The 27395-nt window shown below is 49.6% G+C and overlaps 1 protein-coding gene across 1 annotated transcript in view; it reads left to right on the forward strand.

Moving 5' to 3' along the window:
• The first annotated feature begins 3867 nt into the window (after positions 1 to 3867).
• The window catches only part of LRGUK (leucine rich repeats and guanylate kinase domain containing), a 61945-nt gene continuing 38417 nt past the window's right edge, over positions 3868 to 27395 (forward strand). The window contains exons 1-8 of the mRNA XM_044430497.1: positions 3868 to 4119; positions 5840 to 5947; positions 6357 to 6438; positions 8728 to 8828; positions 11602 to 11683; positions 17753 to 17877; positions 22851 to 22994; positions 23696 to 23776. Coding sequence (XP_044286432.1) covers positions 3868 to 4119; positions 5840 to 5947; positions 6357 to 6438; positions 8728 to 8828; positions 11602 to 11683; positions 17753 to 17877; positions 22851 to 22994; positions 23696 to 23776 — 975 coding nt within the window. The remainder of the gene's footprint in view (positions 4120 to 5839; positions 5948 to 6356; positions 6439 to 8727; positions 8829 to 11601; positions 11684 to 17752; positions 17878 to 22850; positions 22995 to 23695; positions 23777 to 27395) is intronic.

Genomic DNA, 27395 nt, shown 5'->3' on the forward strand with positions numbered 1-27395 from the left:
GGAACAGTGCGCAGAGCTTGATTCATGCTGCAAGAATGGTTCTGGCAACCACATTTCTGGTTCTGACATCCTCACCTTGCGCTTTGCTCAGAGTGGTGCTTGTGGTTCAGCCTCACCTGGAGCACTGCATCCAGTTCTGGGCACCACAGTTTAAGAAAGATGCAGAGAAGCTGGAAAAGGTCCAGAGGAGGGCAACAAAGATGATCGGGGACTGGAAACTGAGTCCTGTGAGGAGAGATGAAAAGAGCCGGGCACATTAAGACTGATGGAAGAGAAATACTAGAAGGACCCGCCAGAGGAAGCAGGGGGATCTTTTGGATCATCCCAGATTGCAAGGCGCAGAATAAGGGGCTGACATTTCAGGGAGCCGGATTCCAGCTAGATATCGGGAACCATTTCCTGCGAGAGCAGTATGACAATGGAACCGTCGGTCAAGGGAGGTGGTGGGCTCTCCCACACCGGAGGCATTCAAGATGCTATCTGGACAGCCGTCTGAGAGCGATGGTTTAAATGGGAGCCCAGCACTGAGCAGGAGCTGGACCCGATGGCCTTCTGGCTCCTCTCAGCTGAACTGTTCTATGATTCTATGATTTATCCGTTATAGAGATATTTTTATTAGAATATTTGTTACCAACATTAATCTTACATAGAACAGACCTTCTGAAATGAATTAAACTTAAGTCCAAACTACCTTAAGTTCCACCCATTTCAATGGGTCTACTTTACGTAGGACGAACATCCAACACTACTACCCAATGTTCTTTCCTAGATTTAGGAACTGAGTGTAGGCAAAGAAGTACTGAAAAAGAACACACTAGTAAATTGGAACAATCCAAGGACAGCTGCTCATCTCCGTCTTGGAAACTGCCACATTTTCCTAATATTCTATATGCAGTTGGCTTCCTTTCATGATACTAATGGAGTTACAAAAATGACATATTTCTACAGGAAGATAAAGCACTTTTTTTTCTAGATTTGTTTTTTAATTTGGGAAATTTAAATTTTCTGAGCCACATCACTGATCCTTAGAGTTATCTGACAGGCCACTGTGGGAAGTAGGACTACCTGGACCCGTGGTCGGAGTCAGCAGGACTCTTATTTTCCCATCATGTTCCATTTTCCAAAGAAGTGATGCGAGGAGCTGATGGAAGCCAAGCAGCATCTGTTGAAGATAATTTGCCTGCTATGCAGTTGTCAGGGGTCTGGAAGGGCTGTTAACCCCTTTTTTCCGAGGAGGAATGGGGTGCTGGTGACACAGGGAACTGGGTGGGCAGGAAGAGGATGCTCTTTCAAGCCTTGGGTGCAGCTTGTTTAAAATTTGGGAGCTGCCAAAGGGCCCCAGCAGCCAGGGTGCTCCTGAGAACCAAAGGGAGAGGAAAAAGGGTCTGGGAATGGAGACTGCTGTTCACAGCTGCTGAAACAAATCTGAAAAACCGTACATACAAGAGGGCTGAACATAGCTGTTGAACAGGGAATCAGAAAAAGTCTGTGCCAGGTTTCTAAGTGAGCAATAATGTTTAATTTGAAATGTTTGGTTTGGACTGCATCCTTAGTCTCGGGAGAGTTTCTTTTTCACAGCAGTTTCTTTAATTCAGAAGCAAAGCAAGAGACGTGAGTCACACACAAGGGCTGCTCAGTCCTCCCTCTCCCAGATTTCTTTCTTCAGCCAAATCAAGTGGGAGAGCTTTCTTGGGCTGTGGTGGAAGGGCCCTCCTCCCCCACCCATGAAAGATTCTAGCTGCATATTCATTTGTTCATTCATCCATTTCCTCTCAATATTTTTTCTGCTCTTGCATTTCTCTTGCAATGAAGCAACATGTGAGACTGGACCCGAAGCCTGTCTTGTGGGCTCCATCTTCCAAATTGCTCCCTTTCTACACACCTTCCATAATATCTCTGCTGGTCCCTGTTGTGGTGGGCCTCCACCTCTTCAGGTGACCTGTGTATAAATGTGGACGAAGTGGTCCAACGGCCTTTCCTACTTCAAAAGGCAGCAGAATTTTTGAATGTTACGCTACATGAAAATCTCCCTGCAAGTAGAAAGGCAGAACTCAAGGCAGAATGCCGGGCGGGCACCATTCTCCTTGGTTTGCTAAATTTCTATTTGCAAGGAGTCCTTCTCTTTAAAAATGTTGTTGCCATGGCCATCAAGTTGTCTCCTACTTACGGTAACCCTATTAATGAGCCTCTTCCAAAATATCCTGTCCTGGACAGCCCTGCTCAGTTCTTACAAATGCAAGGCTGCAGGTGGTTGCAGTCCAGCCATCTTCCGTTTCTTTCTCTTTAAGCGTCCTTAATTTTTACTTAGCTCAGTACTAAAGAGAAATACCCCTCAGCTGTCACTGAATGTAGGAACATAGAGAAAAGCCAGGAAGGATCTCACCAAGGTCCAGCTAATCCACCAGTCTGTTCGCCCAGCAGCCAAACAGCTGCCCACATGACTGCAGCCCTGCCCATGTTCCCCAGCAACCCATGTGCATAAACCAACTGCTTCTGTTTCTGGCAGTTTCCAGCAAGACTAGGAGCCATCAGTAGCCTTAACCTCCAGGAATCTGTCCAGTCCCTTGGAGAGCCTGTTAAAAGAGGGAGGTGTGTGTGTGCAAGCACGCACGCACGCACAAAACACATAAGGTCCTCCTTTTACCAGATCACTGCTTTAAAAACCAGTCATTCTGAACCTAAGAAGAAGCTAGATCCATGGGCATCCATGTACCCATCCTTTGGTTCACACGGTAACCAACCTGCTGCCCACACGATCCCACAAGCAGGACAGGAGTACAACGCTGTCCTCCCACCCATGTTCCCCAGCAACTGGTGTCCCCAGGCACAATCTTGCAGGTAGCATCAAGCCATCGGGAGCAGGAGCTGTGGGTAGATGGATGCCCCTCCATCTACCCACAGGAGTTTATCCTGTCCGCTTTTCAAGAGGTGGCTATGGATGCATTTGGGACAAGAGAATTCCCAGGGTCTGATGCTGCGCAGGATGAAGAAGCCCTTCCTTTTCTCTGCCATGAATGTCCTGACTGGAGCTGACTGGAGCTGGGGGTCAGACTAGATGGCCCAGAAGACCCTTTCTGACTCACTCTGTTTCTGTTTCTTCTAGGATAAGCCTTTTTGGGGCTGCACTATTATGGGAGAGGTAGAAAAAGGTCTCCCATGATGCCACACTTTGTGCATCTCTGTTGTGTGTCTCCCACCCCATGCTTGCCATTTTTCTAAGCTAAAATATCTCAGTTGTTTTAACATTCCTCCTAAGAGAGCTGTCACAGGCCTTCCACCATTTTGAGGCCTAGGAACATTTAGACTGAACAAGAGGCCTACAACTCCCAGGACGCCCTAGGGCATCCTGGGAGTTGTAGGCCTCTTGTTCAGGCTAAGCTTGCCTCGGATTACGCCCTTATTTGCCCCTTTCTGCACCATGAAGACACTCCAGGGATTTGTCTAGCGCGCTAAAGCCTTGGTTACATCCCGGGGCACAATCCCTGCCATCGATCAGTTTATTCCCCTCTTGAGGAGGGGGCGTTCCTAGTATGCTAAAAGGGAGAATTGCACGCACTTCTGTCTCTTCATGCATTTCTTGGTGTTTATGGCACAAAAGAAGCCATTGAATGGCTGCTTTGGGGGTGGGTGGGCGGAGAGGGTCTCTGACAGGCTGAACTACACCTCCCAAGAGGCCCCGCGAGCCGCCGGCACGTCCTTCTGCCAGAAGGCGGACGACTGCATTTCCCGGCGGGCCATGCGCGGGCGCGCCCGCGTTGCCTGGCAACGGCCTGTACACAAGATGGCGCCGTCCCAGCGGCGCCTTTTCCCCTGAGGCCCCTCAGGGAGAGGGCGAGCAAGCCGCAAGCCCCGGCCCCCCAGGCCGCCATGCACCCCCGCAGCGGCTCCTCGATCAAGAACGGCTTCTTGGGCGGCCATGGCGGCGGCGAGCGCTTGCTGCGCTCCTGGGCGGCCGCGTCGTCCGTCACCTTCTCGCTCCTCCTCAACCGGCTCGATGAGCGGCTCCCGCGGGACCGCGACGCGGAGGCCCTGGAAGACCTGCTCAGCCAGGAGGAGGAGGAGTTCGTGGAGGACGAAGAGGAGTCCACCGAGTCCGAGCCGGAGCCCGAGCCCATGGAGGTGGGCAGCGCTGGCCGGCCCTGCTCGCGGCACCCGAGCGCCCCCGGCTCGCGGCCTCTGGGTGCAGGGCCGGCCCGGAGGGCGGAGGGCGGGGGCGGCCTTTTGTGGCGTCGCGCTACTCGGGCACCTACGGCAAAGGCCAGGGCTGCTTTAGGCGGGCGCCCCTGCGGGGAGCATTACGGGAGCCCCGAGTTTTGGCGTGGCATTTGCGCTGCTGGGACACTTACGGGGCAGTGCAGGGGTCGCGGTGGGGCAGCGCGCCTACGAGGGGCATTGCGGGAGCTCCGTGTTGGGAGCTGGGCTCGTCCTGTTCCGACACTTAGGGGAAAGTAGAGGGTTTCGCACCATGTATTTACTTATTTGGATGAATGAATGGATAGTTCCCCTAAAGGCCCAGTTGAGATCCCAAAGGGTTAATGGAGGCAGCTGACCCTGGTCCAACCAACCGCCCCCCCCCCCCCGCGGGACTAGACAAAGGCAGTCCAGATCTTCTGTGAATTACAGAAAGATCTGTGCCAAGAGCCATCATATTACTCAAAAGTAAGACCCCTGTCCCCCAGAGGGACTTTCCTCCAAGTAAGCATACTGAGGCTTGCAGCCAAAGTGGAGGCGGGGGGGCATGCAACTGTAATGTTTGTCCCAAACTGGAGCCCCCTCCAGAAGTGTTGGATTGCAGACCCCATCATTCCCAGCCAGCATTCCCTGCGTAATGCACACGTGCTGAGTTAGAGATCCTGCCATGGTGGGAAGGGGTGTTGCTGCTCTAGTGTGTGTGTTGGGAAAATGCATGTGACATTCCTCGTATAAGGGACAGAAAGTGCAGCTCTGTGCAGCCACGAAAAGAGGGGAGCAATTCATACATGCAGGAGATGTTAAGAGTGAATGAAAGCAACAGTCCCAGAGTAACAACACTTTGGTTGAACGGGCCCGCATTGTGCCTTTAACTGGTGAGCCATTGCAGGCCATATTCAGTGGGAGAGAGAAATGCCTAGTGTAATATATGGTAGTTTTGCATATGTTCCCTTTAGCGACACTTTTAACTGAGCACTTTTGCATTATAATGTTATTTCCACTTTAGACACCATCTCTAGAAGCGTCCGCCTTCTAACACTAGTACAGTTCTTATGGGGGTGGGGAGTTGGGTTGGTGTGATACCATCAGGCCGCATCCTAGAGACTTGAGAAGAGGCAGCAGATGGTTGCTTGAAGAAGGATTTAGCTGAGCAATTAGTGTCCTTGTGGCCAATTAGTTGCCTTGGAATGCTGTTGCTTTGGTGCTGCTGCAGCTGAACGGGATGTGGCCCAGTTCAGTGACTAGATGCAGGAGCCCCAGGGACCCCATGGCAGCCTTGTTTGTTGTGTAGCAATTTTGTGAACTGCTGAGATGGCTGCAGCTACGGGGCAGTTTGGAAATGTAATTAAAGCATAAACAATAGCATGTGTTATTAATTATGGCTTAATTAGGCTGGGTAAAGTAAAATACTTATTATGCATGATGTCAGCACTTTCTAGTCAGTGTGCTGTGACACCCCCCCCCCCCCCCGGTATTGCTTTGTTTTTCTCCCTGAGCTGTAGCCTCTCATTCCACACAAGGGACAAAGTTGCTGGGTGCCTGGCTGGAGAAAGCTGAGAGTTTGCTTCGCCAAGTGTAATTCTGCCGTGCGGGTATTTCTTTGGTTATTTGAGGGCTGCTGAACTGTGCCCTGCTTTCTTTCACTCAGGAGGAATTTGACGGCGTGCTGACAGAAGATGTCACTGCTGAAGCCCTGCACAGGCTGGGGCGTTCAGCCCCTGGCACAGAACACGTCTACCTTGACCTTACGCTGTCGGTGAGTTAACGTCAAACAGTGCAAGTTCCAACATCTGCTTTGTCCATGAACTCAGTGGGAGGCCTTAGATCAGTCCTCATTGTCTCTCGTCCACAACCTCGCAGGGTTGTTGTAATACAGAGAAGCACATTAAAAGCTCTTCTGAGTACTCGTTATGAATATTGCATGGACTTCACGACAGAGTTTGTGTATTTGCCGATCAACCTGGTTAGAACCTTGGTCACTGAAAAATGTGTCTCGTGTCCCTTGTGGCACCAGGCACTCTCTAAAGTCCTGGGAGACGGCCACTTAAAGACCAGGCAGCTCAGCACATTTGGCAGAGTTCCACCTCCCCATACCTGGGCGAAAGAAGGCAGGTATTGGGATATGCATACTAAACGCTCTTTCCCTCTTTTTTCCCCCCTGACAGAATCACAGTTTAATTAACATTCAAGTTCTCTGCAAATATGTTCATCTTGAGAAGCTGGATCTTTCCTTCAATAGCATTAATGGTATGTAGTCACCACTCAGGTAAAGGTATGGGGCTGTAAAGCCGAAGTTTCAGGTCGAAGGAAGAAGGCGGCAGGCCACGCGGCTCCCTTCCTGCCAGGGCAGTTCTCGGCTCTGCTTCCACCGTCCCGCAGCGTGCGGACTCCTCCAGGGTGCTGGGACAGCCGTGCGGATGCGCATGTGCCTGCACCGCTCCAGGCTTAGCGCCCGGAACATGAAGATTATCACCTAGGTTATTCTCTGGGCCCAAAGCCTGTGGAGAGCCGTGTTCACCCCCTTGGGTTCCTTGCGCAAGGAAGAAGGCAGGGCATAAATATCGTGTACCGGCCCCGCCACCAATGACGATGATAATAATGTTGATTCTGGAGCAGGAGCCAGCATGGACTAACAGGAACAAACTGATGCTGAGTCCGGCCTGCCGAGCCTGCTGCTGTCCATGCTGGCAGGCAGACACTCATCAGGTTTGCGGGCAGATCTCTCTCCTAGCGCTGTTGTCTGGAATAGTTCAGCAAAAGATGCCAGGGCTAAAGCAGGGGGTTGTGGCATGGGAAACCAGTGGTCTTCCCCGGGCAGTGGCCTGGTCAGGTGCTAAGCTATGTCGAATTATGTTACCTACTGTGAAGGATTATAATTTATTTACTATGCACATGTATATATCTCCCTTATTTGCCAAAAAGAACCCCATTAATTTATTTTATTTGTACCTCAGCTTACCAGCAAGAAAATGAGAACTCTCTTTTCCATAGACTCATGAACGTTACATTTATTGTAACACAAATGGTGTAAGGCAGAAAAAAAATACGGCGTATCCATGGTTACTAGTCCTCATGATGAGTACATGCCACCTCCAGTATCAGGGACAACATGCTACTGTACACCAGGAGCTGGGAACACGAGCAAAAGGTTCTGTTGTACTCATGTCCTGCTTGGTTTCACACTGGCCACTTTGTCAATAGAATGCTTTTTATTACTATTTATTTTATTTCTGTATCACACACTAGCCAAAGCTGTCTGGACACCGTACAACAATCCATCGTATACAATATAAAATATAAATAACAGTAAAAATAAAATGTCCCTAGAGACTTAAAACTTAATTTTAAATGACTTGAACAATGCAGACAGGTTAATACAAGTAGACCTGTAAAAACAACTGACATGCCTCCTTTCCGGTGCTCTGTTTGGAGCTGGGAAATGGCTCAGCATTGAGGGTAGACTTAATCTGGTGCTGAAAAGATGATAGATTTGGTGTTGGAGGTCCTTTGTGGAGTTCTAATTCTACAGCTCAGGCTCTACCACAAAGAGTACTCTCTTCCACATTGCCACCAAATCTCCTGTCAGGATGGCAGTTGGAGGAAGCCTCAGTCATTGAGCATAATGTCCCGCTAAACTGAGGTTGGCAGGGGCGCTCTGTGAGATACCGCAGTCTCAGGCTAGGTTGGGCTTCATGCATTAAGGCAGCATCCTGAATTGGGTGTGGAACCCCATAGGCAGCAACAGTCCGTCAGGGCTCTTCTTGGGGCTCTTGCTTGCGGTGTAATAAATTGCCCTCCTCTGAAAAGTCCTAGTGGCAGAGGTGGTGCTGATCCAAGCTGCGTGCGTGCACACGCAGTCACTAGTACGAAGTCCACACGGACCCCTCGTAGGGTTCAGCCACTGGCTGTGATCTCCGTGTTGCAGTGATCTCTCAGTTTGTACAATGGGAATGGGGACGCTCCAGCACTTTTTGGAATGAAGATAGTGGTAGTTCCTGGCCCTCACAGGAGTCTTATCGGAGAAGACAATTGCCATGAGTGTCTAAGGGTGGGTAGTCTTTATGCAAGACTATGATTATGTTATGGCTCACTGTAAATGCAAGAAAACGTATGGAGAAATTGGTTCCAGAGTTCAGCTTCCCAGGAGGCTTAGCTTGTTTGATTAGCAAGCAAGTTTCTAGTGCCTGTTGTGACAAGTACATGTTTAAGCATGTGAAATTTTAAAAGCCAGAATGATTGCTGAATAAGATTTCCAGTGGGCAGTGCTTCACCCTTATTTTCACCAACTCATGTGTAGGAGAAGCAGACATATTTGAAATAGTGAAAATTGAAAGAGAACTTTAGCAGTGGACTATAAATTATGCCAAGCTGCTCCATACAATGGCACTTTTCTGGTCACAGGGTAGCTGTTCATTTAGAACAACACATCCACACAGCCTCCACATTCAAATTAAGATCCACAGTGGCATGACGGTCTGTATATTTTTCTGTACTCATCATTCCCTCTTCCTCCATGTTCTTGTTTCTTGATTCCAGACCTTTCCTGTGTCAGTCATATGCCTTACTTGTTGGAACTGGATGTTTCCCATAATGCGCTTACCACATACTTTGACTTCATTCCACCTAAGAATCTCCAAGTAAGAAACAAAATACCACTTTGTGAGCTGAATGTGAGTTCAGGTCACCTGTTCAGCTAGCTAGCCAGACAAATTCTGCCACCCTCAGGAAACCTAATGACAAGTAAGGATAATAGATTGATAAATAGATAAGATGTATGGATGTTTCTGCCTCTGGGATCCCTTGTCAAAAATTAGTCATTCCCCCCCTTTTTTTCTGTATGAAGTTGAGTCTTCCTGTGTCTCAGAACTCCGCTGCACCCCCAACAAGCTCCATCTGTCTCTGGGCTGTGGATCAGTCTTTTCCTCACCTCCTGTTACTTGGCGGTTGGTGAAATTCTGCAACTCTTTCAACAAACTTGCTAAGCTGATTTTTTTTTCTTTTTAGGATTCTGAGGGTGGTTCCCAATGTTAGTCTAGCTCAACTCCCATTCATTTTCATGGGTTTCCTCTAACACTGAATATAACCCAAGAGTTTTGGGAACAGACTGTCTCATCTATAAGTTTTGTTCAAAGAAAATGCTTCTTGTTGCTTGCCCGCTCGCTCTTCAGTCTGACCTGCCTACTTCGTGGCTTTCCCCATTCCATTTTCTTCTGATGTCCCATTTCTCCAACTAGATTACACAAATAAGCCTTTTGGGGCTTTCCAAAGATGTTCAGGCCTCCAGACTGCTGAACATCCAGAGACAGGGGGTCCTGTGGTTTGGGGCAAGGCACCGTATACAACGGTGTATAAATGTACCCTAACAATGAGTGGGTTGCATTTTTAAGAGGGCACTCTTAGCCTAAACATTGTGAGCTCTTTGATGTGTGGATTCTGAGTTGCCAACGCCTATGTTAGGGGTTTTTTTTGTTTGTTTTTTACCAGTAATTGGTAAAAAATTGACTTCGTAATTGTGCTTTAAAGCAAAATCCTATAAATGTTTAGACAAAAAAGGGCCTACAGCTTCCAGCATTCTGCAGCCAGCATGGCTGACTGGGGGATGCTGGGGTTTGTAGGCCTTTTTCTGTTTAAACATTCATAGGATTGCACCTTTAAGCACAAATCTCATATCGCTGCCCATTCAAAGGTTCTCTTTATGTTCATTTCATTTTCAAGAAAGTGAAAGAACTCGGGGGAGGCAGGGGAGAAAGGCATGTAATTTCCTGAATTTGAGAACTGTACTGAGAAATTATTTATGAAAGTGCCTAAGGGATAACTAATACTATGGGACAGAAATAAAATTCAAAGTGATCTTGATATGTGGGAACTCTGAGCTGAAATCAACAGAATGCGATATAATAAGAACAGGTGCCAAGTTCTGCAGCTAAGGAAAAAGAACCCAAATGCATCATTACAAGAGGGGGAACGCTTGGCTCAGCAGCGCTGCAAGTGAGAAGGATCTTGGGATTGTTGTGGCTCACAAGCTGAACAAGAGTCACTGGAGTGTGTGGCAGCAAAGAGGGCAAATGCTGTTTTAGGCTGCATTAATAGAAGCATCACTCCAAATCCCGTGCTGTGCATTGTGGCCCTTCGCACAGCACTGGTTAGGCCTCATCTGGAGTCCTGTGCCCAGTTCTTGGCACCGCAGTGGAAGGAAGATGCAGACAAGCTGGAAGGGGATCAGAGGAGGGCGATGACAATGATCAGGGACTGGAGACAAGCCCTGTGAGGAGAGATGGAAAGAACTGGCCATGCTTAGCCTCGAGAAGAGAAGATTGAGGGGAGACAGGATGGCACTTCTCAGCTCTCCGAAAGGCTGCAGTGCTGAGGAGGGCTAGGCTCTCTTCTGAATCATCTCAGAGTGCCGAACATGGAAAAGCGGACCCGACTTACAATATGGCAGTGGAAGCAATGACTAGGGGGGTCATGGGCTCTCCCATTCTGGAGGCCTTCAGGAGGCAATTGGACAGCCCTCTGTTAGGAATGCTTTGCCTTTGAGTCCTGTGCTGTGCAGGGGGCTGGACCCAGTGGCCCCGTTGGCTCCTTTCATCTTCATCGTTGGATGATTTGAAGAGTCTCTGATTCTGTAAGGGTGCAGTTTTATGGCTGCTTAGACAGAAAAAAGTCCTGTAACTCTGAGCATTCCCCAACCAGACTTTTTCAGTCCAAACAGTTATAAGATTAGCTTCTGCTTGAAGAGATGCATCAAGAAGGAAGCGGGGGGGGGGGGGAGGAAATCTAGGGAGGTAAGAGCATGAAGACATTTGAACAAAAATGGAGGTCCAGTTGGTAGCGATCTTAAAGCAAAGGGCAGTATCTGACGCTGCCACCCAGCCAGCACCAGATCCCTTGCACATTGCAGTAGGAACTAGAGGGTCTAATAACTCCTCCCAATCTGCCCTCTTCTGCTGACCTGCCCTGTGTTTGAAACAATAATTTCTGGACCTTTTAGGAGCCACTGCCTCGCTGTTGCGTGGCAAGCCCGCTGCCCATGGTTTTAGGAGGAAGGCTCTTAAATGGCCCTGAAAGACAGGCAAGGGTGCTCTGTGCCTGGCCGCCACTCTTTCCCTCCGGGGCTCTCACAACATGCGGTGCCAGAGAGGAGAGAGGGGCAGCCCCTCCTTGTACTGCAGGCTGGTGCTTCGGGGCCCTGGAATCAGAGCAGCCATTTGCACGTGGAACACGGATCATGGTTAGGCCATTCTGCATATCCTGTTTTACAAAATACATTTGTGCTTTCTAAGCTCACACATGAATTTTACTTATGCTTCAACTTTGCACCCAAGTTGAAAAGTCACAGTGCAGCAAGGGATAAAAACAGAAGAAGGTCTTTGGCAACTTGGCATGTTCTCCCCACCTCCCCCGTTCCAGGTGGTGAACTTTTCATACAACATGATTCCAGAAATGCGAGATCTTTCTGCCTACCAGTCACTTACAAAGCTCATACTGGACAGTATCCTTTCTTGTGAAGAATGACACTTCTAGAGGGAAGGGAAGTGAAATAATGCAGAGGCTACCTAAAGATAGAGTGCGTCTATGCTTGGCCTGGAAATGAATTTAGTATTGATTCTGACCCTCTCTAGAGAGTTAGATTGTGCTTTCTAAATGTGTTTGTGTGCTTTTAAAGTTCAAAAATGGGAACTACCACATGACTGGCAAACAGGGCATCACTGGCTAAACCTCTCTGTCTGGTTTAACTCCATTCAATCCAGCTTCTATGAGCAGTTTCGAAAAGCAGTTGAGGCTGTACCATCCTGATCATCTGCTTAATTCAAGAGGATTGTGACGAGCTAATCTGCATTGCCTTTGAGATGCCTGCATGGTGGTGTTGACCCATGGGAGAGCCACCCTTGGGGTGGATCGTTGTGCCCGGGGAGTTGTAGGGAAGAGCTGTGCCCACACCCTGGAGGGACACTGCCAGGCAGTGTCTGCGATTCAGGGCTTGATGGCACAGGGGCCCAACTCAAAGCAAGACAGCGTGTAGAATCGGGGAGATCTCCCTGCCTGGGCGGCCATTCTTCCACACAGCGCTCCTGGTTTGGGCCTTTCAGTGCATGGCTCCTGTTCACAGACAGCAGCCCCCCATCAGTTTCTAAATCCATAAGCGCTGGTCCCGTGCAAACCAGCTCTATGCCCATCCCAAGAAGCTGCAAATAGCTCTCCTTGTGTGCACATTTGGGGTTGCTATTGGACATCATGATGACGGGCAGAAGGGAAATCTGTTTCAGGGCATGTAGCCAAAAACAGAGGGGTGGGAGCTGCAGAGGAAGCTCATACTAAGATGTGAAAGATGAGTGCTTCTGGTTTCGAGATGAGGAGTGCTAAAGGGCTGTGGTTCATGCCTGTCAGGAGAATGCACATCTTCCCGACTGCCCTGATTCTCCCAAGAGCCTCAGACAGAGAAAGATAAACCAGCCAGCCCAGCCAGCCCATCTCCACACCACCTGGGCACAAGTGGCATCCGCTGTAACTCTTGCTTTCCTGGGTTTTTTTTAAAAAGTATGCTAATTAATGCTTAAAAGTATATGGTAATTAATATTTAAAAGTTTTGATACTTTGGTAATTTGGCAAAGATACAAACATTCTCCTTCAAAACCTTGTAGAGCAATTGGTAGATGTTTTCACTGTCGATACCATCCTGGTGCAGCTGAAATCTTCACCCGGGCGAGAACAGCCCGAGGAGCTGCCGCCCCTGCCCTGGGTGCGTCCGGAGCATGGTGCAAGGCATGGCAGCGGCGCTTTTCGCCCCTGCCAGGGCACCTCGGAGCCTGCCGTTCATCTGGGCAGGCGTGAGGCCCCAGGGAGGGAAAGGAGGCTGCGGGGGCTCTGTGCTAGTGGGGCAAGCCGGCAGCCCCTCCCCACCGAAATGGTAGACTTAGAAAGGCAGTCAGCCTGCTTCTTTCCACTTGGGCTGCAAGGGGGCTTGGCGGTCAGCCCCCCCCCCCCCCATTCCTAAGGTCACAGGATCTCAGAGCTGGGACACTAAATAATCTTACGCCCCTTCTGCATTGATGTCAGTGGGCTGAGGGGTTGCACCCTAATGATCACAAACGTGGAAATTGTGGAAGGTTTGCGTTTGGCTAGTGTAGTTTTCTTCTGCACGTGGGAATGAGATGAAAAAATCCTTGGGCTATTGCAGAGTTGTATGAAAACAGCCTCTTCATTATCAATAGCTCTCAGATCAGACATGCCTGACTTCCAGTTCTCATATCTTATCAGGCCTCTTAACTGTTATTCCACATCTGGCTAGTCTTTCTAATTTTTATTACTTGATTGTCCTTCCCGTTTTTCTTTAATTATTCATTAGCATAATCCAACTCATTGCTCCTGAGGAAGGGTCTTTAATAAAAAGAATATTTAAGCAATTAAAAATTATTTAAGCATGTCTTACTTTCCTTTTCTTCACCCAGTAAGTTAATTTCATGACTCTAAATAGGGCCCCACATTTCATGTACTAATTAATAACTTTTCAAGCTTCTCTCCCCGCCCCAAGCTTTGAGCTAACAATATTCTCTCTACCTTTAACAGATAAGGCAGATATGCGTTGTGTGAGTGTGATCCAGCTATTTTCAAAGAACCCAGCAGGATCCTTGTGGGATCTAACAGGATGTCTGTCCTTGTTACCTCTTCAGCCTTTTCATATCTTCCGCTATAAATGATGCGTATTTCAGTTTTGACACGTACAGCAGCAGTATGCTGTGAATGCATTTAAATATATCTGCTGAGCAGAGCATCTGGCAAGGATGGGTGAGGGACAATCACAAGCCAGGCAGGCTTGTCGTGGTGGAGCAGAAGCTGGCGGGCGCAAGGGGCACGGTAGCCGAGGAGCGCAGGTAGAGCCGTCCCGTGGCTGGCGCGTGTCCCCGTCACTGTGCCGCCCGGCCCGTGTCCCACAGGCAGTTGGCAGGCCACTGCAGGCGCAGAAGCAGACGAGATGGGCCCACGGCCCTGCGGCCGCCACCTCAGAGCAGCAAGGGCAGTGGAGGGCCCTGTGCCCCGACAAGGGTGGCTGGGAGGGAGGACCGCCTCTTCTCCTTGGTCCCTGGCACAGCAGCCGCTGCGTTGGCTGCCTGCGGCGGAGCGGCAAGAGGCGGCCTCTCCCCCAGAGTCAGGGAGCCAGTCTGAAAATCCCACCCCTGCCTCTGGCTCGGACAGTAAGACCACCGTAATTAAATGACTAGCACCCAAAACAAGCTGCCTGAGACACTTGCCTTGGAACGCCCCATATTATTACCATAACTACACTGCCTGTATATCCCACCTTTCTTCCTTTTGAGAGGACCGCAAGGCTGCTCGCCTCCATTTTATCCTCAGTTCAGCAACCCTGTGCTGTGGACCAGTCTGAGGGAGTGGCCATCTTCCTGAATATGATTTCTTCGACCCTGGGATGCCATCGTAGCTGAGGCCATTGATGGGATCCCTGCCGGCTAGCCTGTCTCTCTCCGTTCCTTTCTCACCTTTATCGCCTTGTGGTCTCTCGCCAGCAGTGGCTGCTGGACCAGACCAGGCCTGCCAGCTCCTGCTGGCTGCCTGACTCCCTGACTGGTGGGGAGACCTTGCAGTGTTCCCTTCCCGTACAGACATAGCCTTGCATTTCATGCTGTAGGTTCTGCTCTGGCACCAGCGGGTGCTGGCACAAGAGCCTCCTACACAGTGGAAAACAGGCAGTTCTTGGCTTCCTAGGCCAGGGTTGGGAGGAATGGCCATCTGCAGATGTTTGGAAGCTCAGCTCCCAGAAGCACTAGGCAGCATGGCCAACGGTCAGAGATGCTGCGAGCACTGAAGTCTAAAAGACCCAGAGAACTACCTTCTGCCCACCCCTGCCTGATGCCCTCCCCCCTCACTGGTCCCTGTTCTCCTGGCAATGGTAGCATTGAGTTTTTGCATCCACATCTTCCAGCCTAGTTCCCTCTTGCAGGGTGAAATTGATGGGAGCACGCGGCTGGAGGGAGCCGGGTTGACGAAGGTGACTGTTGCTGTTCAAAGAGAAGAAAATGCAAACCCAAGTAGCGCTTCAAGAATGGAGGAAAAGCCTCATTGGAGCACATCACAATGGCTCCCTCTAGTCCGGCCCCCTGTTTCCAGCGCCGGAAGGAGCCAGATTTTTCTGGAAGGCTCCCAACAGTGTAGGGAGGAAGAGCCCTCCCTTCTGCTTGCACCCTCGGCAGCAGGAGTCCAAGGGGTGCTCCCCCTGCAGTGCCCGCAGCTTCCTCTCACTTTGCCCGCAGAGCTGTTCCTTCTCCTGCTGTTTGACAGATTCTGTGTCAGACGGTTTTTAGCTCGGCAATAGAGAGCTCAGTCCTGGGTGCTCGGGGTTACGTAACTCGAGTGTTTCACAAGGTGTCCAGCTGACATGGCTCTTGTCAGCTTGTGGCCTAGCAGCTCACTCCCGTCACAATTATAATTTCCCATTGCAGAGGCAGAAATAAGATGGGGGCCAAGCTTGATTACTGCCCATCTGGCCGGAAAGAGGGCATTAGAAATTGCTTCAGGTGCGAGCACTTCACTAGGTCTGCTTTGCTCATTCATACTTTCCAGCAGTGTGGCAAAATCAACAGTGATGTGTACAGCAGACTCCATGCACCCATCCTTGCCCAGAATAACGTTTCCCAGAATCCCCCTTCCCTGTGAAGCGAGGCAGCGCATGGCAGATGCTCTTGGTGGCAGCAGACAGAGGTGCCATAAAGGGGAATAGCCAGACTTAACCCCTTAAACATGCGAGTGCTTTCAGGCAGCGGGGCCACTTGGTCCAGTGAGTTCTGTGCAGGGGAATTTCCTTATGGAGTGTTTACTGGCGCATGAGAGGTGTGTGCGCGATGCTGGGTGGGAGGATGTGGGACGGCTTTCATAATCTTCACTTCAGGCTCCAAAATAACTCGCAGCACCATTGATGTTGACTTCGCCCAGAAAGACGCACACATTCCTTCCACGCCGAACCCAGCAAGTAGAAGACGATCCTTTTGTAACCTGCACACAGATGTCTTTTGCAGCAGTGGCACTGCTGAGCTGACAGGAGCAAAACGCCTCCTGTTGTGCTCCTGGAAACTTCAGTGCAGCCTGGGAAGGTCATTAAGGTTTTCCTTGACAGTTGCGCATATGCACAGCATGCGCCCTGTTGCACCTGACAGGATTATTACAGGAACTGCCTCAAAGCCAAGAAGGGAGAGACACTCTCCTAATACGCCTGTACCTGACACACCATTTGCGGTGGGCCGTTAATGCCTCCCAGATTGGTTTGTTAGCACTGCTAACTGGATTTGCTCACTTTATTGGTAACCTCACTCCACATCTGAAATCCTCCTGGATTTCAGTAGGCTGATGTTTTTGCTTTCGCGACTGTATTCCTATCCTCCGTGCAGACGTGTTACAATGAGAACTGTGGGGAGGGGGGCTCTTTTTCTGGGCAACTAAATCGGGAGGGAATCCAGGTGGGATCGTGGGTTCCAAGCACTCAGATCCCTGGCTTAACAAGGGGCATATTTTGAAATAAGTCAAGGTTGGTGACAGCGCCACTCCCACACATCTCAAAATGGGGGTGGGGTGGGCTGAAAGGAGATCTCCAGTTGTTTGGACTTCAGCCTGGGAGTGGAAGCCCCAGGTACCTGCAGATCCACTTTCTGCCCAGCTGCTGCTTCAGCTCATTCTTCCCTGATGAGAGGAGCAGCGGAGACTGTGCTAAGGCCAGGCCTTCGCGGTGCAGGCCGGCCAGCCTCTTGGGGCAGGGGCAAAGGGCTGCCTCATGTGTCCATGCGAAGTCAGTAACAGCCCTGCAGGCAGCCTCCTCCCTGCTTGTGCTGTAAAGCTCAGTCAGTAGCATCAGGATAGGGGCCAAGGGCTCTGTAGCCCCTGCCTGCTGGGATGCTTTCGTGCAACCCTGCAGTTAGTAGCTGGCTAAGGGGTTATGGGAACTGTAGTCAACACATCAGAAGGGCACAAGATGGCGGAAAGCTCTTCCAGGGTTCCCAGTCCTGCCTTGAGACAGACTGGCTGAGCGCAACACAAAATATCCGAATGGGTGCATCTACAGTGTATGCAGCTCAGAAATGCCTTACCAAAACATCTGATTTGGGGAAATAGGGTCACTTTTGCCTGAGATGCCAAACACAACAATGTGTTAGGACTGGGGTGGGCAATTTAGAAGCATAGAAACAGTGGTCTCTGGGGCCATCTAGTCTGACCCCCGGCCCCAGCCAGATCCACTCATGAATTTCAGAGGCTCTGGGGGACATTTTTCCCTCCACCCTTCCACAGACCACACTCTTGCTACCATTGCTTTAGCTGCAGAGTAACAAACAGGCCAATTCTAGCCTGTTCTCAGGTAAGATTTGATCTTTTTGACCACACTGTAGCAGTTTGCCCCTGAAAATAGCATGCACAAGCCGTCACGTTATCCACCCTGCGAGAGGGGGATATTCAATGAAACCACAACACGTGGCGCAAACGACAGAGAAGCTCCTCTGAAACAAGCCAGGCCGTGTTCTTGACTGTGATTTTGTTCCTTAAGTCTAATGCTGACACCCAGATAATAACATCAAAGAGATCCGAGGCCTGGAGAAGTGTCACAGCCTGACGTACCTCAGCTTGGCAAACAACGAGATCACAGCCATCACTGGCCTGAAAAACCTCCCCATCAAAACGCTCTGCCTGGTGAGTCCATCTTCCTTCTCGCGTACAGCGAAGGAGCCCCTGGAACGAGCTCTGCAGCACACGGACTGGCTGCCCGCAGCACCCCTTCTCCGCACAAACCGATCTGCGTTTCACAACTCCTTTGCTGGTATCCCAGGTATGGTGACAAAACGGACAGAAGGCCCCTGGGCAGCACCGCCAGAGGCAGTGCCCACGCCAGGTCACGTCCCTGTGACGTAAGTGCAGTGTTATCGCACCTCAGTATGCACAGAGTTGTGGCCCGAGCCTTTTGGAACCATGTTTATTGTTTGCCGACGTAGTCAAGGTTTCATGGCTACCGCCATTCAGCTTTTCCCCCCACAGTGCCCAGGACAATGGAGTAGTTTGTGGAGGAAGAGATGGATGCCAGAAGGCCGATACCCACCACTCCACTAAGCATCAGTACAATCTTCCTCCCACATTGGGTGGGGGCACTGGAGGGCACTTTGCCAAGAACCTGGAAACAAGCCGTTTTTCATTTACAAGTGAGGTTTATCAGTGGAAAAAATGGAACTGCTGCCCTGGGCAATTAGCAAGATCAAGAGGTTGTGTTTTAGTTAGGTCTGGTTTTGAACGGAAGTGGTTTTAGAGGCTAAACTATTTTACATGATTGTCTTACTTTTAGCTGTTTTAAATTTGCCCATTGGGATTTTATACTGCATTTTATTGTGTATTGTGTATTTGGTTGATGGCTGTGTACCTCCCAGAGAGCCATGGCTGTTGGGTAGTATATAAATTTATTTATTTATTTTATTCTAGTTAGATCCCACCCTTTTTCCTTTCAAGGAACTCAAGGCAGCTTCCATAATTCTTCTCCTCCTCGTCTCAGCCTTGTCCCCACAACATCAACTCGGTGAGGTAGGTTGGGCTGAGAGTCTCTGACTGGCCCAAGGTCACCCAGTGGGCTCCATAGCTGAATGACATCTAGAACCCAGCCTGAGTCTTAGTCCCGTGCTCTTAACCACTACACAACCCTGAAAGGAATGAATCCATACATGGAGAGGTGGCAAAGGAAAGGGGACAAGCAGAGAGAGAGGGAGAGAGAGAGAGAAGTCTCAAGGGAAGCAGGTCTCCTGTCCAGGCACAGGATTCTGAGAACCCTAGCTATAAAATGCCGTTGTGCCGCAGCCACCTCCCGAGGCGGCCAAGACAGACTGGGCCCCTCTAAGAGAGAAGAGCTCAGTAGGAACCTGGGGCTCACCAGCGTGAAGGAAGCCAACATCAAACCTAAGGCTTGTCCACAATCTGCTGTTTGTTGGTGCAACAGGCAGGTAAGTTTGCCGGACTCCCAGCGCTAGCAGCATGTGACGCTGCCGCGTTCAGGCCCCCGTGCGAGATGGAACGGACCCCCGCTGGACCTGACTTGCCCCAAGACCTTACTGTGAATCAGGCCCGGGGGGGCACCCCGTCACTGGGCCTCACAGTGCCCACCACGGCAGCGGGGCTAACAGGCTGAAACAACATGGAATGAAATGCAGCTGCATGTGTGCTTACTGTGGGGCGTATAAGGACTCGACCTTAACTGAGGAGGTGTGCTTTGACAAATGGCACTGCCAGGTGGGTGTTTAGCGGATGGTGATAGTTCCAGATATAAGGGACAGAAGGGGGAATGGGCAGAGACCTTACAGACCTATAAAAAATGACTTGCAGGCCCAGTGAGTTAAATGCTTCCCGGTAATTGAGCGCGTGAGCAGGAAATGTTCGAAACCATTCATTGGACCTTTCAGCCCGGAGAGATTCTTGCAACAGAAAGCCTCACTGAGGGTCACACAAACTGATCCAGTAAGCGGAGAGGCGGCTACAAATTGCCAGGGTCAGGCCCAGGAGGCAGCCTAGATACTGTTTTCCATAAAATCAAAACCTAAGGCTTCCCAAGTCTCCTCTCTCGTTGAAGGACTGCCCCCAGGGACCCTGCTGCCAGAGGCTAAACCCCCTCAAGCCATTTTCATCCAATCCTTTTTTGCCTTATCAAGGGCCACCACATAGGATAAAAAGTGCCCAGTTTGCACAGAGGCTAAACCCCCATTCACTGCAGGAACCTTCTTGCTGGGGGAGAGAGTTTCTCTTCCAAGAGCAGCTTTCCCCCGTAACCCCCTGCTCAGTGCGGGACCCCGGTTTAGCCATCCCACCCAGGTGGGTTTCCAGTTCTTCACTTGGGATCTGCTTTGTAGGGTTGCACCCAGAACAGCTGCCGCTGAGAGGCCCAAGTGCTCTGGTAGCTACCGCAGATGAGCACAGGGGGCAGAAGTGGCTCCAGCTCACACTTGCTGGCTGGCTAAGCTGTTCTATCCCACCCAAGGGCAGGACTGCCAGAAGGGACCAGGAAAGGAAGGGGCGGAGAAAGAGGGCTGAGGAAAGCAGCTGCTGGAAGCTGAGAAGGCATGGGGTGCACTGAACCCGGGTGTCAAAGGAGAGAGCAGGGCTGCGCAAGCAACCGCAGGAGCTGCACGGGTGATCCGTGCGGAAATGTGGACTTGAAAAATAGCAACTCTCTCTCTCCGCTGAAGAGCAGCTCGAGTCAGGCAGGGCAAGGGCCAACTCGCAGGTCAGCGTTCTCTCTTCCATAGTCTTCCACATTCCCCTTTGTTAGTTTTGGGCCCTCTTGGAAGAGCTCTCACCCAGCTCTGATCCTCAAACACAAGGTACAGGCCACCGGCAAGAAAGCCACTTTGCCATTAATAGCCTTATTAAACATTTAAAACACAGGGGAACTGTCATGGCAAACCAGCCAGCCAAAATTACGGAAATCGTCCTCCTGGCATCCCTCCTTCCTAAATATTTATGGAAGTCCCAGGAGGTGTCGCTACAAAATGAGGGAGGAAAGCGGCAGGCAAGGCTACAGTCATGTAAGTGCAGAGGGGCTGGCTTTTCTGCCTTGAAAGTAAAAATGAGCAACATAGTCATTGTGCGGAAGTTTTGCAAAGCTGAACAGAGCATGAACTAGGCTGAAAACATGATCCGGTTTTCTGCTCAGTACAGGGTCTGCCGGCTCAACCAACTGACAACTTCCTGAGTTTGGTGGGGGGGGCACAAAAAGTGGGTCCTGCCACTGAGCCACAGTAGCCACTTGATCCCTGTCCAGAAATTAAGCGCCTCACCACTGGGATTTTACTCCTTGGATCCCGAGTGCCTTCCCTGGCTATTCTTCCCCTTTCTTCTGCCCCAAACGGTCCTGCATCATCAGTGTTGGGACCACTGCTAAAGCATTAAATGTAGTCACAGAACTTATGGGGCAGGACAGAAGACAGAACTGGCGGGCAGAGGCATCACTGCACCCTCACCGAATCCCAAGAAATCCAGCTTTGCATTTGACTAATACTTGAAAAACCAGATGTGCAGGTGGAGACTCAAGAGGGAACTGAGAAGTAGAGAAACAAAGAGAAGATAAAAATCAGGCCTGGAATCTTAAATTAATTGAATTGCAGCACATGAAACAAGGTTGCAGGTCTTTTCTACCCTGTGGTTAAAAATAATCGATGTTGATTTATTAATTCATGACACCTTTGGTGCCATGCTGGTATCCATCTGTGAAAAACTGCCCACAGGGAAGGTAGTAAACACGTATCTGTCCATGAGATATAGTCTATCCAGAAATATTTACACTCTGTAGATTTCTGTAGAGTGATTATAATTTTGCGGCTAAAAGAAAAAGCTACAAATCAGGAGAATAAACAGTAAGAAGTCCCTGTAGGGTGGCTTCTGGCAAACCGTTCTGTCAACGTCCTCGTCTTCAACATGAGAGTAATGATACTGACAGGGTGGTTGTAAGGATTATAGGAAGGCCATGGGTAGGACCTGCCCAAATCATCTTGCTACCTTGGCAAAGAATGGGGTGCTGCTCCTTCCATGCCAGGTACAAACGCCAACCGAACTGGCAGACAAATCGGCCTTCAGCACTGATGAAGTGGCATCCCCCACTGCACCTGAAGCTGGCAGAGCATTTTCGGGGGGGGGGGGGGGCTCAGCTCACACATCATGCAAATCTGCTCTCCTCACCTGGCCGCCCCCTCTCTGCTGCTGCCGCCTGAGGCGATTGCTTCACCCTGCTCAGTGACAGGCCTGGCCTGACTAAGGACATGGCATGATTTGAATATTCAAAAATGTTTTGCATAAAGCGTGCTAAGTGTCATCATTGATTCATTTCCTATGACATGCTGGGCTCAATGAGATTTAGTGCAGAGTTTTGTGAGGTTGTAGCCTCGCGTAAGTCTTGACACAAGTCTTGCATGGCAACGCTTCCAGCAATTTCATATTCACAGTGACATCTAGCAGAAGCCACGGCTGATCATGAGTTAAACCATCTGGATGAGCCCATTATGACAAGCAAACTGGGCCAGTATCTCTGGTTCCAGTAGAAAGAATTTCGGTTGGATGAGGAAATCAAGGGAATTTCACAAGGCTGCCTTGCACAACTGCACGTGCCTTTCTGCTTTTGCAAGACCTCTCTGGATCCCAGTCTGTGCTTTTCAAATGGTCGACTCACAACTGGGGCCTGTTGCCCACTAGCATCTTGGCCAGTGATGATCTTTTCCTGGTGCAGAGATGAAACACACCTCACCTTCACCTTGGGCATCTGCTCCCTGCTCCAAAATTGATCGCCAGCTGGAAGGATGGTCGGAGTTGTAGTCCAACACACTACACTAGATTGTGTGTAGGGCGCACTAGATTGGTGAAGGCTAGCAGGGCCAGTGAGCAGAAGGTAGACCTCTAGATGCTTTGAACTTCAGCTCCCAGAGGCCTCAGCCAGCACAGCCATTGGTCAGACATGCTGAGAAATGAAGTCCCAGCCTTCTGGAGAGCTGCCTTCTGCCCACGCTTGGAATAGAGAAATTGAGCAAAGCCCTGTGAGGCAGGCTTCAGGTTGCATTTGGCTAGACGATGAGGCAGTCCTTTGCCCAAGGGGCAATCAAGTTCCTAATTTCACAGACTTTACAGGCTTCAAATTATTTTTGTAGAAATCGAACAAAATAGAGAAGGCCACTGGCTTGGAAGATCTAAAAGTTCTACAGACCCTGGACTTGTCCGGCAATCAGATCAGCAGTTTGGAAGGCCTGGAAGAACGCAATCTACTGGAGGAGATCAACCTGGAAGATAACCAGGTAATAGATTGCAGGTGGGACAGGGCACAATCCTTTGCAAGCTTGGGCCAAAAGGCGCCTACCGCTGCCACCGCCAGCTCAGTGATTGTGAAGCTGAAGGCCCTTTTTCTATCTAAGCTTATTTTGAATTGCACCTTCATTAGGTCAACCTATTTTGCTGACTCTGTTCCTGAAACTGTGGGCATTACCTCATAACAGGGCCAGTTTGTACAATCAGAATATTTAAGGAGGGAGAAAGACAGCACCCTGGGAATTCGAGGCACAGCCATGCATGATAGAATCCCATACGGAAGTTTTAGAAGAGCGTTTTAATACACTTGGGAAGCCAAGTACTTTTTCATCAGCCCTTTTGCACTGCATAATTTACACCACAGCTGCCATGCTTTGAGCTGTTTTGTTTTTGCATAACTTTGCTACAAATGCTGGCAGTCTTATTCCACCACTTCTCTAGCATCTGAGATTTCAGATACCGTTGCCCACAGGCTTGCACAATTATCTTCGGGGGCTTAAAGGTTGGGGATTTGGGTTTGGTTCTGAAATGCTAAAATGTCTCGCAAAGCTGCATTCTGTGCCTGATGCTGTGTTCTGTGTTTTCTGCACTCCCACAGAGCTTGTTATCCTCACCGTTCTGGATGTGGAACTGTTCCCTGTTTTTGCTTCTTTTTAATCAAAACTTTCCCCAACCTCTGCTTCGTAACTAGGTGTCTGACCTGAGCGAGCTGGAATATATTGAAGGCTTACCTCTCCTCAGAGTACTCAATCTGCTAAACAACCCAGTGCAGGTGAGAGAGCGTCAAAAACAGAAGCATAAAATCAAACGGTTATCTCAGAAAGCGCATCTAATTGTTTTCTATGGCTGCAGAGCTGGGCTGCTCCTGTGCCTCAAAGGAATGGCGTGCGTCTTTTTTTATACTGCTCTGTGCGCCCCTAAATGTTGAGGTGTTTCAGGGGCAGGCGGAGGCTTACTTTGGATAGGAGGGCATTTAAGACTTAGGGTAATTTGTAGTGGTTGATTCATTTATGAACTTACAAATGGAGCCAAAGAGCAGGCAACCCCAGAAGCTGGAGATGCATTGTCAGATCCCCGCTACCCCAAGGGGCAACCAGCTTTCTCATGCATCACTCTCTGTCTGCTGTTTTGTCTGCTGTTTCCTCCCTTTCTTTTCTTCATACTCTCTCTTACGTAAGGGAAAGGGACGGATGTAAGGCAGAAGAGTGTGTGTGGGGGGGTTTTACCTGTCCAAGCCCTGAAATGGTTCCAAACATCCAAGAAAAAATCTCCAGGTCTCAGGCAGCCATCTCCCAACAGGGGACTCACCCAAGAGAAGCATTTTGGTCTGTTAACCAGTAACCACAGCAAAGCAAGCTACGCATCTTCCAGATGCAGTCCGGCATTCGCCCCGCTTCTCCTCATTGGCCAGGACCTCGCGGGGCAACCTGAGCCTCAAGCAGCCTCTCCCTGGAGTCGGGCAGCTGGGTTCTTCTAAGGTCTACTGAGGCTTGAGCATCATCACACACGCTGAAAAGATGGACCAGGAACACCTCCGCCACCTTTCACGAGGCATCCAAAGCTGCTGCCAGGGAAGACGGTGCCTGTACCGTGTTCCTTGGTCCCTGGGTGCAGGCTATGCTGGAAGGACTTCCTCCTCATTCGGAGGACTTGACAGTCTCTTCTGATTAACAGGCCACAGCACCCCATTTGTCAATGACAGCAGCATTTAAAGCCAGACGCCATCTCATGTATCACCACGATGCAACACATGTTTATAACTTGTCCTGAGCCGTGTGGATGATTAACAGCACCAGCATCTTGGCTTTATGGCTCCTCGATACACTGTGAAATGATTTTCAGGGGTCCAGGGAAGAAATATTGCACATTTCTCTGCGCTTTCCTGGTTGGTACATATCACCTGGCACAATCCACCAGGGATTTCTCTTGTGCAAGTGCAACTCTTTAATTTGACAGAAACTTTGTGGGGAAGAAAAACTCCCAGCTGACTGGGGTTTTTTTCCCCCTTTTTCCTTTTTCTATGCATTTGTCTTTGAGAATAATGCAGATGGTTAGAGCTACCTTTATTCTGTATTTGGAAACCTTTCCCACAGAAGCCCAAATGTGCTTGGAATAGATAAAGCAGGCTCGGGGCCACTATCCCACAGTGCATCACTGTAAATGTGCCTCTGTATTTGTGTTGCTAAGAGGAACTTGCCCCAGGGAGATTCCTGCCTAAAATTTAGGGAAGAGCAGTAAAGCAAAAGGCAGAGAGGAAAGACTGACAAACGGGGTTGCCAGTGGAATGGAAAAGTACGTAAGTACAGTGAGTGGCATCTCAAAGCGCCACTGCCAAGGGCTGCAATCTTAAACATATTTACGTAGAAACAAGTCCCACTCAGATCACTGAGGACCATATTAGAGTAAATGAAGTCAGGATCAGGCTGAATTCTTATGGAGGGAGAGTGTTTGGAGAACATTGAGGGAGGGGCAGAGCAAGTGGGCTGCTGTTGAGGCAGAGGCTGTAGAGAAAATGCAGGAGGGGCAATTCGCCATCTGCCTCCTGCCATTCCTCCCCTCCCCGTAAATCTTTTGTTGCCGGAACTAGACGTTCTGGTGAATATGAGGTTGCCGCTGAAAATGGCAGTGCTGACTTCCTTTCTCTTCTCCCACTTGTAACAGCCAGGTAAGTTCAATATATGGCATCACATCCTCTTGAGCAACAGTCAGTGCGGTCAGTGATAACATGATGACATTCTGCATGGAGTAGTGTGTCCCAAACTTACAGGGGTGGGGGAAGCAGAGGAGACAGAGGGCAGCTGCTTTCAAGTGAGCTACCTGTGTTTGTTCACAACCTAAAGCCCATGAATAGCTCCCCGAGCATACCTGTCCCCAGTGGTGCACAGGAATCCTATACATCCAACATTTTGGAATACAGAATCAGTTTTCCAGAGCTCTCTTCATCTTGTAAAATGATAATTTACGGCGAGAGCGTGCCTGACTGGAATCTTCCTCTAAGCTGTTTTAAGCCTCACTAGGCAAAGCTCCTGAGATCAGCTTTTGGTCCTGTTTTAACATCTCTCCAATTACTCTGCAGGGCTTTTTAGTTATTTTATGAACAGAAGCAGCAATTATGTTAAGACAGCACTGAATCAGTTTGAATGTCAGTGGTATAGCATTACTCGTCTTTTCTGAGAAAACCCATCTAATCAAACTGCCAAGATGTTCTCTCATTGATGGTTAATTACTCTTTCTCTTAAAGTTATACTTCTGACATCTCAAGTTAATTTTTATTAATTTTCAATTCTACTTAGCGTCTACAGTTTATATTGTCTCCAGTTTTTGCCCAAAATGTTTCTGACACTCACAGTCAGGGGGATCATTATATGGGACATTCTGACCAAATTTCAGTTTGGATAATTAAGCCTCATTTTCTTGAAAGCATTAAGTTGCAGATAGTATTTCCAAGCCTTTTTGTACAATTGGTTGTCATAGGATAACTCTTGAATTGATTCAACACATTCAAGGGGACCTGAATGTCTTGAATCTGAGAGGGATGGTTTAAGTTGGTTGAAGCCCCCTCGGCGAAGGTGTTCAAGGACAGGCTGAGCATGTCATGAGTGGAGCTGGCTGGAGCTGGGGGTCAGAGTAGATGGCCCGAGAGGCCCCATCAGACTCGCTCTGTTTCTCTGTTTCTAACTTGGAGTGCTGCACTGAGCTGGAGTTTGGACCTGGTGGCCTTCCTGGCCCCTTTCAACTCTACTATTCTATGATTTTCTGGGTCTGAGAATGAGAGAGGGGTGAGGAGGTCTTGCTCCGATAAACTAGGAATTATAAAAGAGAAAGGTTTCTGCTTTCCTGTGTGGCCTGTTCTGTGCAGAGCTACCTGAGTTCTCAGCAGCTGGGCAGAAGGGAAAGGTTAGTGTTAGAGTGTGAAGCGAGGGGAGGGCGGTTGCACTGGTTTTCATAAAAGGTGCAAATGCTGATTCACAAGTTTAGCTATAGCCGTAGAAATAAGTGCAATTTAAATGGACATACATGTGGAAGGCTGCAAGCAGGAGATCTGTGTGTTTGCCTTCAGGTGTGATCCTGTGCATTTTTAAGCAGCAAAAGGGGCACCTACAACAAAATGGCACACTGGCTCGGGCACATTAGTATTGTTGGCCATTTTTTCTCTCTCATCACACCTAGGACCGTGCCCTTATGGTGATGTTCTTCCTGGTGGTGATACTAGATGCAAAGGAAGCATAAGTGTTTGTGGGAGGGACTTTCATCCAGGACTAGCAGGCTGCAAGTGAGGAAGGGTGGAGAACCCGGGACCTTTGACACCGGTCAGCGAAGATCAAGAAAGACAGTGTGGAGCTGGTCATGGCCCAGGGAGAGGTCCCAGGACAGTGGGGAGCACATTTCTT

This window comes from Varanus komodoensis, unplaced genomic scaffold, assembly GCF_004798865.1.
Source record: "Varanus komodoensis strain SLA01 unplaced genomic scaffold, ASM479886v1 scaffold1, whole genome shotgun sequence".
NCBI classification, from domain to species: domain Eukaryota; kingdom Metazoa; phylum Chordata; class Lepidosauria; order Squamata; family Varanidae; genus Varanus; species Varanus komodoensis.